General features: G+C 31.6%; 1 protein-coding gene across 3 annotated transcripts; it reads left to right on the top strand.

The window, feature by feature from the left end:
• Positions 1-252: 252 nt before the first annotated feature.
• Positions 253-17,288, top strand: LOC133172923 (uncharacterized). 3 transcript variants are annotated; one of them, XM_061307771.1, is made up of 13 exons: positions 254-371; positions 3,962-4,165; positions 4,996-5,184; positions 6,600-6,712; positions 7,275-7,430; positions 7,655-7,861; positions 8,135-8,158; positions 8,789-8,853; positions 9,162-9,381; positions 10,174-10,328; positions 11,335-11,470; positions 12,062-12,182; positions 14,619-17,288. In XM_061307771.1, the coding sequence occupies exons 2-13, from the start codon at positions 3,987-3,989 to the stop codon at positions 14,800-14,802; spliced, it is 1,749 nt and encodes a 582-aa protein (XP_061163755.1). In that variant the 5' UTR covers positions 254-371; positions 3,962-3,986; the 3' UTR covers positions 14,803-17,288. The 3 variants fall into 3 exon arrangements, with proteins under 3 accessions (XP_061163757.1, XP_061163755.1, XP_061163756.1); XM_061307772.1 differs by having other exon boundaries at positions 3,966-4,165; XM_061307773.1 differs by lacking the exon at positions 8,135-8,158 and having other exon boundaries at positions 253-371.
• The last annotated feature ends 241 nt before the right edge of the window (positions 17,289-17,529 follow it).

Below are 17,529 nucleotides of genomic sequence, written 5' to 3' on the forward strand. Positions count from 1 at the left end.
AGGTATATCAAAATAGAGCGTGGACAATTAATTTCCGGTTCTCTAACAATTATTTATAATAAAAATTAAGAATAAAAAAAATTAAATTAATTGCACACCTTCGTTATCAATACAATAAATTATACAATGTACATGAAATCGCAAAAAAAAACAACACACACACACACACACAAAAAGAAGAAGAAAAAAAACTAAAACGATCCAACAAACAACATCGGGGTCGTGATTCAGAAAAATATTTGGCCTTCACCTTTTGTCGTCAAGAAACAAGACCAAAAAAGAAGATGTGATAAAAGACATCAATTTGAACAAGATGGAGTCTTAAGAATATGTTTTAAGTCGTGATAAAGCAAGTGTATCCCCATGCTAAGGTACTTTGTGTGGTTGACAAACGGGTTAAAAAAATTGTGGGGAAAATTTACAAAGGGCACAGTTTCGTGAATAAAGTAAATTTATTGTTATCATTTATTTGATATCAAGTCATCATACATAAACAATTACTCATAGTCATTTGAAAGACATATTTGTGAAACATAATGTTTCATATAATTATAAATAAATTGAATATTCGAGTAACCACATTTTTAGAAATACAAACCTCGTTATCTCGAACTCGATGGGATTGATAAAAAAAACTTGGAGATAACAGAGTATTTGAAATATCATGGGTAAGATCAATCTATGCGAAAGTCACCGGACCATTGGTTTTTACCGGTAAAATTTGGTTCGGGTCGGTAAAAAAATTCAGGATACAGGACCAAATGTCCGATGAAAAAATTAGGCCTAAAAATCTGAATTTACATGTTCGAATGGTCTTATTTTCCACACATATCCTTCATTCGATCCATTTAGCAGTAATGCATGATTAATTTTAATCTATATCAACCCTGTCATGATCGGTTATTTCTAATTCGAATTTCCTCTGCCATGGAATATAAATCTATAGATAGCTCATACGTAGATTCGGTTGGGTAGATTATTTTCATTATTAAACAAGAGTAACTATTATGAGTTACTTAAGGAAATAAATAAATATATTTTAAAGTGCATTTTAAGTTTAAGAAAAAAAATCTTTGACACTGTATTTTTCGTTTGTATGTGTCAAATAACCAGAAAAAAGAGAAAATTGTATGCATTTGTCATATGTACTACCTTTTAAAAAGGAAACAATAATAAGTTTGTTCATTTCAATAAAAACATTTTTTTAATAATCTCAACTCAGGATCTATTTAAGGTTCAATTTTACAGTGAGAATACACCCCCCTCTTTTCAATCTCTGTGTCATAATGATGTATGAATTTAAAGAAAAAAGTCAGTCTGGTAAGTAAATGCTTGGTCTGGTAAAATATATATTTTTACCAGACCTTATGTCCTGTAAAAATTTTAGACTTTCGCATAGACTCTAAGATAATTAAAGAATAAGTGGTTGGGACTTTGAAATCACTTCGACATATTCATTCAACATATTCAAGATATCAGTGTTGGAGATACTAAAATTACTGTAACTAGGTGATATCCATTAAAGCTCAAGAGCTTATTTCCAATGGGATTCTAAATCATTTCATTATCCGCCCACAAAGGGTTCAGGAGGTATAGTTTACCCATGTCTATATCTGAAAACTTGCTGTCGGATGCAGTAAATCCAAAAAAAAGATAATAAAGACAAGCATGCCAAATATGGTTTTGTAGATAAACCATTTGTAGAAGAAAATGGTAGGAGGCTAGCTGCAGAACTGTAGCATTATGGTTTTATATTTTAGTCGTTGACCATAACGCTACAGATCCCATAATGTAAATAAAGTGCAATTTATGTCGCAAGATTTTCTGGGGATGTATTTTGCCACTTTCCAGCATTGGTCAATTAACAACTTTTCATCCCATAATTCTAGACATATTCTATAACCAACCTATATATTTTATCTACCTCCTAACCCTTTATACAGTCAAACTTTTCATAGCGGTCACCTCTATCCAGCAGTCACCTGTCCTATGCGGTCATTTTATTTCCTCCCAATGATATTTCCTAAATAAAGGAACTCTATTGAGCGGTCACCTGTGTAACGCGGTCATCAAATTTCAAACGAAATCGCCATTTTTCCCTGTCTTTAGCAGCCATTTTGTCCAATCACGTGACCTGATCTGGCATCAGCTGATTCCTAATTTTTGTAACGTAAATAATTGGTCAAGTGTTGCGGGATCATGAACAAAAAATTAATAGACTTTATTTAATAGCAGGAAAAAAAAAACGTTATCGATCATAATAATGAGGACCTGACATTATGGATTTGGAATCAACTTTAAAAAAAGAACAACGTAACCGTATTTATCTATTGATACATGTAAAATTATTTTGTTTCCCATTTACATTGTGTAAGCTAATTACGATATCGCATGCCCAACTCCGAGAGCTGTAAAATGTTTTTACGCATGATAGGATTTTTTTCACACCTAGGAAACTTGTATGATTTGTAGAAACCATAATTACTGTTTATATACACAATGTGGCTTGAGTATGTCATGAATTTCAGAAAGGAAAACGACCGTTAGGGATTAGTAACGCTTCGTTGCTCAGGACACCTGTGCACCTGTTTGATCAACCGAAAGTCAAAGTGACAGTGCCTTATTTGTGTATTATACAACAATTTGAATTTATGAAAGAAAATACATGTTTAGATGTTAATTTTATGAATCCAGTTTAGATAAAATAATACTTGATAAATTTTATTGATTCATATTATAGAAAAATTTAAGTTATTATGATGGAGGATAATGCAACACCCTGTAAGAATATACTGGTATTTTATTTTCTTGGATTCATTAAATTTAGTTTGAACTCATCTTCAAGTCATGCATCTACGGAATAAAGTTTATAAAAAATAAGTGAGACCACTGATGTCCTACCTATCTTTCTTTTATATTCTATAGTGTAATAATATAAACACAGAACCGAGATATTTGTATAGAAATTCTTTGAAAAAAAGATGAACCTCTATCCAGAGGTCACCTCTGTATAAAGGTCACTTTTAATGGATCCCGTAGGTGACTGCTTAATACAGGTTTGACTGTAGTCATCTCTACAGACCAATAAACTCGCTTGTTGTGAATTTGTTGTTGGATGGCATAATGAGTTTATATTAGTTTATAGAGCTACATTCTCCTCCATTATGGAATTTCCCTTTTGTCCATCTGTATTTGATTCCTTTATTTATTACTTAAATAATTTGGGTTGAGGGAATTCATAGAGGATTTATAGGCTTAGTGTGTATTATATATTTTAATATAGTGGTAATAGATTTGAAAAGTGTTGTTAATCTTATTTTCATTTCTACTTCATTTCGAATTCTAGATATTTTCAAGACATAATTTACCTGTGTATATAATTTACTGTAGAGGTCAAATTCAGAAAGTCATCCACAAACAAAAACAAAGCAAAATTTAGACTTCTGTGAAATCACATATTTTCATGGGGTCAAATTTTAGAGGCTTGAAGAAAAAAATTTTGTTTTGGGAGGATTTAATTTCATGGTTTGGGAAGTGTTAAGTAGTTATGGATATGATATTTTACATTATATGGTGGACATGAATTTGTGGGTCTCTTCAAACCTCAAAAACAACAAAAATTAAACCCCCATGAAATTAGTGAAGTCACAATACATTTATATTAACACTAAACCTGCTACAGTCATAAATTCATAATTTTAAATTAATAATCCTTGGTCAACAGTGAAGTTCAGGCCCTCGTAGGATCTAGCTAGGGTCAAGATGAAGAAAATGAGATCCAGGGACTTGACATTTGCTTAAATTAAAGATCTTGATTAGGTTTAAGTCAAACCCAGAGAACAAATTTCAACACAAATTGCTTTCCATGAGATACAAATACATTGTGTAATTTTTACAACAACCAAAAAATGCATAGAAACTTTACTAAAAATGCTTAAAAATTTCTTACAATTCTCTGTAGACAGCGCTTGTAAAGTGTGTAGAGGATGACTAAGAATCACTTTGCGGTGCTGGGATTAAAGGCTGGAGCCACCGAGGAGGAAATCAGAAAGTCCTACAAGTCCCTGGCCATAAAGTACCATCCAGATAAAAACAAGGATGCAGGAGCGGAGGAAAAATTCAAAGAGATCGCTGCAGCTTATGAGTATCTGAAGAGTCAAGACAGGTGGGATTCTATATTAGATGAATCATCTCCTAAATAGAACATTGCAAATTCAGACACTGTTAATGATGCATGGACAGCTGACACAATATTTTGTTTGCATTTACCTTGCAGTTATTTACATTACTGGCGATGTTTTGTGGGAAACTCGAGGAAGTTCTAAATCTTGTGAAATTTCCTGGGCATAAAATTGTGTACACTAGTGACAATCAAATGTTTCGAACCATTAATAATATGCTGAAAGAACAATGTATTGCCAAGGTTTGCACTTACGATAATAGGTCGTATAATTTGGAATTTTAAGAATATATTATTGACTTTCAAAAGTAATGATCATCGGAAAGAAATCGTTGAAGAATTGAAATATTAGACATGTCAGAAGAATTGGCTCAGCCAAAAGCATTAATAAAAATGTAACAGAAAAAGGACTAGCTCCTCTTAAGATTTGTGAGCATGGTTCAGCGATTGATGAACTTTTCATATTTCACTATCACTTCTTTTTTGTGTGTCCTTAAAAAAGTCTAGGGTGATAGATCTTGAGATTTAACAGCACATTGTCCCCAGCTAACAGACATTTCATACTTCCAATGCAAAGGAGTTCCATTAAATTAAGTAATTACGATATCAAGTATTTTGATTTTGTGATTTTTTCATTGATAGTGAACTGTGATTTTACAGAGAGCATCTTTGAAAAGCATCCCATTACAGTATTATTACATCACAATACTTTTTCCGTGACCTTTGAACTAAGAGTTATATGCTCCTGACACATGTCTGAGTTATAAATCACTCATTTGATAGAGTTTAGGTATACAGAGGTTATTTAATTACAGACGAGAGATCTTGGAAAGAGATTTAAACAGGCCAAAAGAACAGAAAACTACAAAGGTTCCTCCTAATTTCACACACTACAGCACCAAGGAAAATAGATCAGATAAAGATGACTCGGCATATTCCAGTAAATACAAGGGAACAAGCTTCAAAACCAGGTTTGACTTCAAAGAACCACATGACTTTTCCTGGTAAATATGATTTATTTGTATTAGGGATGTCAATTTTGTCAATAATTCATATTCGAATATTCAATGAAAGTATTCAAATATATTCGAATATTCAATAAAATAAATAAAATCTGTTTTATTTTATATATTCATCATCCTACTCATGAAAGGTTTAGCGTAGGCATTCCTATACTGGAAGTAAAATTGTATGAAGACTTTTGTAGTTTTACAATGAGAAATTCCATTTGATATTTGTCAATGTTTGAAATATATAATTGATTTAAATGTAGAAAAGAATAATTTTAACAAATGAAACATGTGTATATATAGTAGCTCCAACTGAGAAACCAATCGTCTTACCAAAGGCAAGGTAGTCGTAATGGTATACTGCTCAGACTTCAATACGTGCAATAAATTACAATTATTTGTCTAATAAGAGATATGATTATAATCTTTGATACAATGTAAACAAATATTTCCAAAGACAATTTTTCTAGGTATTTAACTAATTTCCCGATAATGAATATAAAATTCAGGATTATATACAACCCAATTATGATATAATCATTTATTCTGAAATTGCATGAGCCCTTTACAATATTAATGACAGTCAAATTCTATTGGACATTCATTTGATAGATCAATTAAATTTGTTTTGATAAGAATACTCTTCACATCTTTTAGACATTCTAAGAAGGTTTTCATTTTGTTGTCCTCGATTCTAGATCTGATCGTATTTAACTAACAAAACTATGAGTAAACGTTTTATATTATACATAAAGCATTATTATACAATTCTTTAACACCTTACTCAAAACAAAATATATGTACCGGTAATTTAGTAAATCTATAAGATAAGAAAGTAGTGAAAGAAATCAGGCGACTGAAATTGATCGCTAGTAAATTAAACAAGGATAATTCCAGCACTGTTCTATCAGAATTTATTAATCACAGTACTTCTTTTTATGAAATCTGAAAAACACCGAATATTTGAATCTTAAATTCATATTCGAATATCAACTGATCGAATGAATATTCGAATGTTCGAATATTCGTTGCCATCCCTAATTTGTATATATATATATATATGTTTTCTATATTATTCCGTAAATGGTAACTTTACTGTATACAGTCTGATTTTGCTGGCAGGACTATTATCAGGTCTGCTATGAAATCACAGTTTCTAATTTTTTTTAGTGTTTAATCATTATGGAAATAATTTTCACTTCAACGTTTTGTCCATGTTTTTACCCTCAGGCAAAAAACAAAAAAACAAAAATTAAAAAAAAATAAACAAAAGTGCAGCAAAATCACTCAATATGATATACTCTCCCAGATTTTATTACATATATTTAATAAATGAGACAAAGAAGATTAAACTCCTATTTGTACCTTTTTCTCTGTTTACACTTTTTGTTTGAATAATTTGGGTTTAGGTCTCATACTGACTCAAAAGAAACCAAAGGGAAGAAGAAGAAGCCAACCCAGAAAGGTCGGCGGAAGCCCTGGAGTCAGGACTGGAATGATCCAGATGAAGATTTTGTTCCAGGTTTGTCTCGTATTCTTGGTTTAAGTAACAATATAAAATCTTAGAAATACTTGTTTCTGTATCTATGAAATATATTGTACTACCTCTATATTATCTTTGGTTCAATGGCATGTACCATGTTACACCTATATATACTACTTTCATTATTGTGCATGAAATTATGGTTAAATCATGGTAAATTCAATTCTGTGTTTGTTCATCTTCCTCTTTTTATGTCATCAACTTGCTACAGGTCTCCACATCAACACCTACACTGTGGAAAAAGAGGGCATAAGGAATATATATTTTAGTTTTGGGGTCAAAAACAAGATTATTTGTATTTCTGTTATCATTCTTGTGAAACAGTATCTCAAGTACTTCTGAAGTAAAAAGTTTTATTTTATTTTCTCTAGGGTATTCAGGTATCTTCATATCTCTTTTTCTTTAGTTGTAAGGTTATAGACAGCATTAAGCTCTATTCCAGCTTATTACATGTGGTAACCTATCCTAATTGACACATAGATTACATACATTTCCTACTTTAGATTCACATGTATTTGAAAATATTGTGTTCTGTTTTTAGGATTTGGTGATGAAAGCAGATCATTTTCGTTTGCCTTTAAGACATTTGTAGATGACCTAGATTCTCATTTCTCGATGTTCTTCAAAGCCTCAGCTCCATTTGAGTTTTCTGCATTCTATGGCAATAAGGAAGATCCCTTTGCTCAGTTCTTCTCAAGTAAGTGTACATATAAAGTCTGATTTACACAGTCATTTCCTATCTTTTTTGTGATTTTATTAATTGAGAAAAATGATTGATAATCAACTTCCAGCATATAAAGCCAAAATAGGACAATAGTATAGGCTTGAGAATTTCCCAGAAATGGTTTGAAAATATTTTGTTTTATGTGTGAAAATTCAACTGGCCCAGCTAGCTCACATAATTCTTCCTTCTTTCTGCAGGTTCAGGAGAAACAGGTGGATTTTCTAAGAAGAGAGAGAAGGATAGAAAGAGAGATGTTGCAGATGAGTATGGATTTAATGAGGATCTGAATGAAGAATTTCTGTTTTCTCCACGACAAGGGAAGTCTCGAATGTACAACCATTTCTCAGACTCTGATGAGGAACCAGCATTCAGGTTCAGCATGTCCGAGTCTGAGTCTGATCCAGGTAAAAATAAAAAGCCTTGTTTACATATGGATACAATGTACATCCATATCATTTAAAGTGATTTTTCAGTATGAAAATTTAGTCAGCCAAGAAGAGTTACGTACCTTGGTATAGTGAATTTAATGTAGAGTAGATGTAATAAAAAGGATTTTATTTCAAAACTGTCTTTTAAATATTAAGCATGAATTTTTGAATTGAGTCAAAAAATAATGTAATTGTGAGAAAAACAACAGGAGGTATGTACTGGTAACAAGTGTATTGTCTCTCATTCAGGGTTTGGCTTTTATCAGTTTTATGGTAAGGTCATACATATTTAGCATGGAAAGTTTGAGACATTGTAATTTTCATTTTGACACAATCAAATTTCTGTTTTCAAATTAAACAAACAAAATTGTGATTTTTTTTTTTTTTTAAATTTCCTTGTAGGAAACTGTTTTACAAAATTAATTATATTTGTTTTAAAAAAAAAAAGACGAATTAGTAATTTCTGAAATGAATTTGCCTGGCATGTAAAATATGTTGCCGTGAGAAAATTTAGTTAGATCGACCTGGTAATGTTTCACCAAAAGTTAGAGATCTTTGTTTGATGTGTTTGAATTTTGCATTTCTAACAAAAAAAATTGTTCACTGGTATACTAATTAAACTTGTTTATTTAAACAGGTTCAGTTCTTTATATTATTAGTCAACATTGCTTATGATCATAATATTTTTTGTTAATTTAAATATATATGCATGCAGATATTGAGAAAAAAAGCTACAAATGTATTTAAGAACACTTAGTAATGAATAGATATTATGTGGTAAGCATCCTACAGTGTGGTATTTAATAATGCATGATGGAACAACTGGAGTTAGTGATATATTTTTAAAGCTGACTGTGAAGATAGTTTCAGTAAAGACAGAAATGTTGATACTTTTTTGTACAGATGACTATGAGGAAACCAGATTTAAGTGCTCTTTCTGTGGGAAAATGTTAAAACTTGATGCTCTGGTAAGTTAAACCTCCTTAATAAGATATTTAATGTACCAATACAGAGAAGTGACATTTGATAAATTATGTAATCATAAGTGAGAAGAATTTTAAAAGTAGGTAACTAGTGTACAGGCATATATATCAGTTCACAAAATCTAATGAAACCCATACAGAGAACAAATATCTTTGTGTTTGTAATATTAAAGTTTACACATGAAATAAGGATGTGATTTAAATCTTCTGTAATTGTGGTGACTGTTTCAACTGACCCTAACATTCTTAGAGGTTTTATGATAACCTGAGCACTTTTTTTTTTTTTTTTATAGAAAACTCATGAACCTGCCTGTGGTCGCCGCCAGAAGAAAGAAGTAAACATCGACAGTGATGATGAATATTTTGACCATAATGGGTACTCCTCAAAGTATGGGCCTTCTAACATCCCTGGGGACTGGCGGGGCACCCACGAGGAGCTCCTCAGACACATCAGAAGACAACGCAGGGCAGCCAAGGCCAAGAAACGAGAGGAGGAACTGAAGAGTGATCTAGGTAATTTACTCCTCACTCTGATGTCTCAATAGGACAATTTTCTATCAGAAACAAACATTAAATTCAAGTAAGTTTACTAGTGTGGTTTTATCAATTTTCTTTGGAGTCAAATTTCATTGCTTTGGCAAAAAAAAAAAAATAATAATAATTTCTTTCATACATGTATGTAAACTCATGGACAGCTCCTTTGTTCCTATTCTGTCAGCAGTAAAATTTGTAGTTCTTTGATCTTTTGTGGTCTGGCTCAACCACGAAAATTGCTTTTCAGTAAAAAATGATGAAATTACAGTATACCATGTCGGTCAAGATTTGAAACAAATTAGTGTTAAAGTTAAAAGTATTTCCAAGCAAGCAGAGTGTTCTGTATGTTTAGGAGTTATATCTCTCTGCTGAGGGCCCAGGCCCCAGGACCATGAATCAGTCTTAAAATATTAAGTCAAAATTTGTAAATTGTCTTGTGTTTCTATTTTAGAAACCACATAGAATTTGAAATGTTGTTAAAAATTGTTTCCCATTAATGCTATTTTAATTTTCAAGAATCAGTATATAATAAATATTCATTTTTTGAATGACTGAAATTCATACTGAAGTCTAAGACTGTGTTATAGTCCAGGGGCCAAATCTCCTTATTCTTGAAATAATTCTATTATTGAAGAAAAAATGCTTTTTGTAAACATGAATTCTTAATAGTAGAGAAAATTAGTGATCCTTAAAATTTTGGGTTTTTTTTTTATTAGAACAGAGCTTCTTCACTATATATAACTAAGCAGTTGTTGGTTGATTATATTTCAGAAACTGTGGTATGTAGCTGGTGTGGGAGATCTTTCAGTAGGAAAGCTGCAGAGCGTCACATCCCTTTCTGTGAGAAATGGACAAAAGACCATGGACGGCCTCAGAGTCCAACATTTATGTACCATACAAAGAGCAAGGCAGACAGAGCCAAAGAGGTGGGAACAATTTTGTTTTAGAGAAGAATTAATGATATCGAGCTTTTGACTCTCTTACATGCATGTAAAAACCTATGGCGAATTGCTGCATATGATTATACATGTACAGTATTATGGTCCTATACTTTCCCGAAACATGATGATAAAGTGACTAACTTGATGATCAAGTTGTCAAGTAATTAAAATCAATTTATAATATTATGTATTTAATGTAATATACAGTCAAACCTGTCATAGCGACCACATGTATTTATATATTAGTGACTTCCTTTAATAAGAGACCAAATAATTTCTTCCCTAGAGTTTTTCATTATAATTCAGCAACTCCCAGTCAGCAACTCCATGCCACCATCATTTTTCGTCCCAAAGCATTTTTAGACTGAATTTAGTGATTTTCACCTCTCCTTTTGATAACAAAAGTTATAAAATGCTTACTTTTTTGTCCCCCCCCCCTTCCCCCCCATTCCCACTTTGCAGAAATATATTTGCAAAAACATACTCATTCATGGAGTTTATCACAGTGTGTGACTTGGTATCAAATAGAAACTTACATAAGTAAGAAACATTCAAAAAGTATGTATAGGTTAACATTAAAATTGTTTCAACAAGAATTGGCCAAAATCTGTGTATATTTGTGCATAAAAAAGTTGTTGATTTTCCTTCTTATTATATCACCATGTTTTGTTTTTTCCCTTTTGGGCATAATCTTGTTGTGAGTGGTTTTATCCCTAACAGTATCATTAAAGTGTGAACCAAATTTTAAAAAAAAAACACAGTTTTTGTATCTTCTTACAAAAAATAAATATAAAATTTTATTTATCTTAATTCTTTTGGATATTTTGAGGCAATGAAGCATGGAAAGGGACATGATAGATAAATTTATCGGGTATTTTAAGGACAAAATTGTTTAAAATTGAAATTGCATTATGATTTTTTGTAAAGAGTGAAAAAAATATTACTGGTATATCCAGAGAGCATGAAATGATTTTAATTGATTTCTTTACAGTACTCAAAGAAAGTCCCCAAACCCAAAAGACATCGAACTCCCCATGAGGAAAAGGATTCTCCCCCTACAACAAATAGGAGTAGGAGCCGCCCCACCAGCTACCCTGACCTAAAGGACCCCCAACCAAAACAGAAAGGTCGGCATCTAAAGCTTACTTTGACTGTGGAAACATGTGTAGGCCTTATTTATGTTTTATACTTTGCATACAGGAAGAAAGTAATGACTCCATGACTTTTAATAGTCATTGAAATCTGCAAGTGTCTGAGAATGTTAGGATTTAATTTTCCAAAATAAGCCTTTTATTCACTTCTCAAGATATATTTTTTAATAAGGCTTCATCAATTTCTGTTTAAAAGACAAAAAGCCATTAGTTAATTGTAGTAAAATGTTTAGGTGCCGTTGTGGGATTTTGTTTCCCTTCATCAATTTTGTCTCCCTGAGCCTTGCTTAGTTAAATTTGAACAATTAAGATATAGCTTTGCTAATTCTCTTCATGTTGGCTGTTAACTATATAGAGTAAATTATAATGTGGTGATATAGAAGTGTTAATGATAGAAATGTTGGTTATTTTTTGTAAAAATCAAACCAAATTCACAAACAGACAAGTGCTTCTTTTGCTAGTTTGAAAAAGGACTGAATTGTTGAAGAATACATAGATAATTGTATTTCAGTGGCTAAGCCACTTTTCAGTAAACAACAACCAAGCTTTGTTCTAATTTGTTTTCAGAGAAACATTTTCCAACATCCAGTACTGGGCTGCATCCTGCCACTCCAAGGTCATCATACACCCCGAAGTCTACAAGCCACACCCCCAGAAATCATACCCCCAGATTCAAATCAGATGCTGAGTGAGTAAATCTTACCCACATTTTTGTACATGTACAAAACATTTTTTTTAAGCAAATACAGATTATTCTAGATGCCTCGGAAATTCGTCCAAGTAAAGGAAAGGTGCAGCTCTCAATTTTATACCAAATTTAATCAGTAAAGGACTGCATATGACGGCATTGTTTCCCTGCTTACATCCAAGTTAATTTTGAAAAGTTATCATAGATTGATCAGGATTTGACACTAAAGCATGTCAGATGAACCCAGTCTGGTAAATAGTCAGGCCATGTAAAATATATGTGAACCAGACTTACTGGTCATGTGGATAACATAAATGTAAACTTCCCCATTTCAGTCTTTTGAATAATTATTCTAGAAAATTTTAAAGAAATTTTCTCATTTGTCGATTGTAAACTGCCTATATTCAAAACAGTAATTTCTAAAACTATTCCAATGCCACCTTTCTGATAGATGCCTAAATATATGACATACAAGTCTTCATCACAACTGTGTGCTAAATAGTGACCTTTATCGATGTAAGGTGATTCGGAGTCCCCTGTGCTCTTGATTATTTCTTTTCATTTAAAAAATATACACAAGCCAGAACAGATTTTTTGACAAATTTTGGTGAATGGAGAAATTATATACCATTGATACTCACACTTTATTTTTGGAGAGGAATCCTTAACTGCTGCTGAGAATGAATACCATTTTTCGCTCACCTGAGGGGAAAACTCAATTGACCTTTTCTGATGACATTTTGTCAAATGTCCATCTGTCCATCTGTAAACTTTCCACATTTTCAACTTCTTCTCAAGAACCAGTGGGCCTTGCCACAAAGCTTGTTTAGGTGAAGGGGATTCAAGTTGTTCAAATGAAAGGCAACACCCTCTTTCTAGGGGAGATAAATAAGAATTATTGACAATTTGATGGCATTTTCAAAAAAATTCTACTGGGCCAAAAAAGTTGAAACATATTTTAAACCTTCATCACAAGTTTGTTCAAATCTTTACCCCCAGTGGTAGGGTGGGGCCACAATGGAGGATTAAAGTTTTACATAGAAATACAGTATAAAGGAATAAAATTCCATTTTACAAGTTTGCATTTAAGTATACTTTAATAGCAAATTTTTCAAATATGTGTGTGTAACATGTCAGGAATTGAGAGAATATGCATAGTTCTTTACTGATTTGAACCTCAGACTTCTTGAACTCTCTAGAAGAATTTCCCTACTAGTAAAGGCACACTTAAGTTTGACTTGTAAAAGAACATCCAACTACATGGTTATCACAAGCCTTTAAAACTCATGGAATTGATGATTTATAACTAGAGTGTTCCAAGGAACACATGTGTTGCCTGCTTTATAGCATCATTAAACATGTAAATAAATCTAAGAGTGGTCAGCTATTTATTTGCTACTAGTACATGTATCCACATATAGAAATACTTCAATAGAATGGTAATTATTGTATAAAATGTGACAGTTAAATAAAATACTTCGGTATATGATTCCCCAACCTTACTCAAAACTAAAATGAATAATGAAATTGAAATTTTTTAGAAATAATTATTAACCAACAATCCCCTAGATTTTTGACTAGAGAGAGATTTCGGACTGTCTTTACTGCAATTGTCAATCTACAATGTTATTTGAAGTGCAGTCTATTTTGGTATATCTTTCCCAGTGTATTTTCATAGTATTTAAATTTCAGTTTGTATATTATATAGTTTCAAAGTACAGTGTCATGAGCTCATAATCATGTGATACATACTGGTATGCTAGTTACCGAAACTCAAAATTCAAAAGACAACTTTTAAATTAACTATTTGAAGTATTTTTGAAAATGAGGTCAAAGGTCAAGGTCAAGTGGACTGTCATGCTGGAATTTTTTTTTATGACAGTGCAGATGCTAAATAGCACAGACTTACCTCTTAAATGTAAAAAATCAGCTCCATGAATTATTTTGAAAAGTAGGTAAAAGGTCAAATTCAAAGATCATGACGTGGGTAACCATAGTATTTTACAAAAGCTATAGAGCCAAGCTATATACGTGCAAAATATTAAATCCATACCTCTTACAGTTTTCAAAATATTAGGTTTGACAGACGGATGGACGGACAGACAGATGCATGGTAAAGTGATCCCTAAGTGTCACTCTGCTCTGCAGCCAACACAAAAATGAACTTGTATAAGCAAATTCCTGTTTTTCAGTAAAATTTCTTAGTAATTGGTGATCATGAAATCTATGAAATTTGTTGATTAATTAAAGATGACACCTTATCAGTAAGATTTATTTTTAAATGGATGTGTTTTGGAATGATTCAATCATAAAGTATCACTCTTTTGTAAATGTGAACAGGCCAGCTGATCAAATCGTATGCAATTTTGATTTTTATTTATACAGTATAAAATGATTCTGAAAGCATTCCCAAGTTTGTGCCTTTTTCTTTTCTAGGTCCAAACAAGGCACCACTACAGGGGCTTACTTTGGAGTGTCTGGTTCTCAGTTTGGTGCCAAAAATTCCAAGTACGGAGGAGGGCTTAAAGGTTCCTCAGTTCATGGAACAGGGGTCAAGGGGTCAAGTACGAAGGGGACAGGAATATACCATAAACCTACTCATGTTAAATTTGCTTCATAAATCCCACCATTTTACGAGCTAAGGTGCACCAGAACTTCATTTCTTGCACTGCAAGTAATGATTAAAGACATTAATAGGAATGAAGAGAAAAGAGGATTTTTTTTTCTTTAAGCTTCATATTTTTGGTGAAGTATTGGAAGATTCAGCTGTTGTTTTAGCAGCATTTATAAGAGGGAGGTATTTCGACATTATCTGCACATTGATATTATTTTTTTCTCACACTTTATGTAACATCAACCTCTTTGTCTGTTGCTTGCCTTTTTTTTTGATACATGTATCAAATTTTATACAAAGTTTAGATAAGTTGCAGTCAGTAAATATTTTTGGTTTTTATATATCATTTTAGAAATAGTAGTGATTTTCCTTACACTATATAGTCTTGTATGATCCTGAATTATTATTATTATTATTAATATTTTTTCCCCATCAGGGTTAGGGTTAGAGTTTTATTGGAAAATTGTCCAATATTATTTTTTCCAAAACTGTTCCATATACTTTACAAATATATAATTTGCCCTTACCTTAAGTCATTTCTGCTTCTTTTAAACTGATGTAATATTATTTTTCCTGGTCTTGAAGTTCCCTGTTCAAACTGTCCCTGTTCAAACTGTCAGGGGGGTTAAAATATAGGGATGGTTGTATATTTCTTACTTTACAATATATATGTACAATCTCTTTTACATATGACTATGAAGGATTATAAAAATAGAAGTGCAATAACTGAAGTAGTGATTTGTAGGTCTTGTTGATGAAGAATTTAACTGATTTAACTTTTTTCAATTTACCACTGATACATTTAGTCTTTCTTTGTACTCTTTGTTGACGTAATTTTATTCTGTAAATTAATGTGTCTTCCAACCATGAATTTATCAGTGCCGTAATTTAAGATTTCATTTCAATAATTGAGGTGAGGCTTTATCTATATATAAAGAATTGGAGACTTTGTGTTCAGCTAATTCTGTTAAATTTATTATCATTTCTAAAGAAGTGTGATAAAATGTCATATTTACATGTATATACAGGATTTTGTAATTTGCATGATGTGAACTTATTTTATTATATAAATATTATACAAAAGGATCGAACACAAGTTCTAACAACTTACCGGGTTCTCACCTTAAATGGTTACAACTGTCAAAATATCCGTAGAAAAACTTTGATATACAAACAGGCATGTTTTATACAGACATTCATTACAAGTTTAATGTATAACTTATTTGAGTTCTGGTGTTAGGCAGTAATAGTTAAATAAATATTACAGAATCTGTAGTAAATTTGTGTACATTGCACTGATTGAAAAATATATTGATTGAGTTCAACATTTTTTGATTCATCTCCCCACAGAAGTAGGTGACAATCAATAATAATTATTTAACTTGCTTATTTCATTTGACACACACACAAAATAATAATAATAAGTAGCTCTGAGACTTAAAATGAAGTTATGCTTATTTAAATGATTTTTCTAAACAACATTTACAAAAAACATTGATCATATAGTTATTTTGATGATGTGCTACAGGTAATTTTATTGTGGAAGTTTTTGCACTCAATTATCAACCAAGATTTACATTTGTATTACTGAAATCTACAGGAATGTTCAACTCCACCTTTTTTGTGATTCCAAAGTTATAAACACCAAAATCTAAAATTATACCCTTCTGGATGCCTGGGAATGGTCAGTTATCGGTTAATTTTGGAATTGTAGATTTTACAATATAAAAATCATACTTTGTTGATTCATATAAATTTTAGGGAAAAAATTATGTTATGACAATAAGACAGTTATTTTCTTCAATTTAACCACTAACTAATTTATTAACAGTGCAAATATATGACAACTAAACCTTGTATTTAAAACTGCCATTTAATTTTCAAAAGATTTTACGTGACATACACAAGTCCGGAAAGTTAATTAATAAATACTTAATTGATTTATATCTTTCTTTAAATTCTAATTAATTTATTCCCAACTTCTTATTCTAAATTTTCTTTATTCCAACATGTAGCTACCTCAGTATTACATTATTCAGTTAGATAGAACATATTTTCCCAGGTTTAACATGTATAAATGTTTTTAATTTCTGCAGTGTTGTAGATACTGAGAGGATTTTTTTCCCTCTGAGAATGTAAAGATGTTCGGTTTTCAAAATGAGATGTTTAGAAGTGCTAATTACCTGTGTTAAATACCTGCACACTTTGTGTGATTTACATACACCTGTGATACACCTGGTTTTGTCCTTTTTGTGCTTATTTTCATTTTCTCATCCGTCCATTTTACGAAATATATTTTACCAGAATCTTTTACACAGTGATAGGGAAAACTGAATGAAGGATGTGAAGCAGCAACTTTCCCCTGTAGATTACTTCATATGTATTTTTTGAATATCAAAATTAGTCAATTTTCTTGTTTTACACACACGAGTGATATTGTTTTTGTTACTGAAATTCATTGTTGTTTTTTCAATAAATGGGATAGTTTCTAATTATTTGGTTTTGTTTTAATCTAGACAAAATAACGTATGTGGTTAGAGTGATTGTGTTAGTGTGAAGAAACCTTAAGACTCAGACAGTGGCAAGCATAATCTATTTAAAGTATTTTTAATTTATTATATTCAGCATGATCAGAGTATTTTACTTTCTTGTAGACCAAACATCCGCTTGGGGGGGGGGGGGGGGATCGGAACTAACAGTTGGCAATGTTTAGTTTATAGATACTGTCAGGAC

This window comes from Saccostrea echinata, unplaced genomic scaffold (assembly GCF_033153115.1).
Source record: "Saccostrea echinata isolate AGI-Se365-2 ecotype Australia unplaced genomic scaffold, CSIRO_AGI_Sech_v1 ptg000056l, whole genome shotgun sequence".
Taxonomy (NCBI): Eukaryota; Metazoa; Mollusca; class Bivalvia; order Ostreida; family Ostreidae; genus Saccostrea; species Saccostrea echinata.

Bases quoted from the DNA above. Each gene is read 5' to 3' on its own strand.
- LOC133172923 (XM_061307771.1), top strand. From the start codon at position 3,987: ATGACTAAGAATCACTTTGCGGTGCTGGGATTAAAGGCTGGAGCCACC. The intron at 9,382-10,173 runs GTAATTTACTCC...ATTATATTTCAG, and splicing joins GGAACTGAAGAGTGATCTAG to AAACTGTGGTATGTAGCTGG. The intron at 11,471-12,061 runs GTCGGCATCTAA...ATTTGTTTTCAG, and splicing joins CCCCCAACCAAAACAGAAAG to AGAAACATTTTCCAACATCC.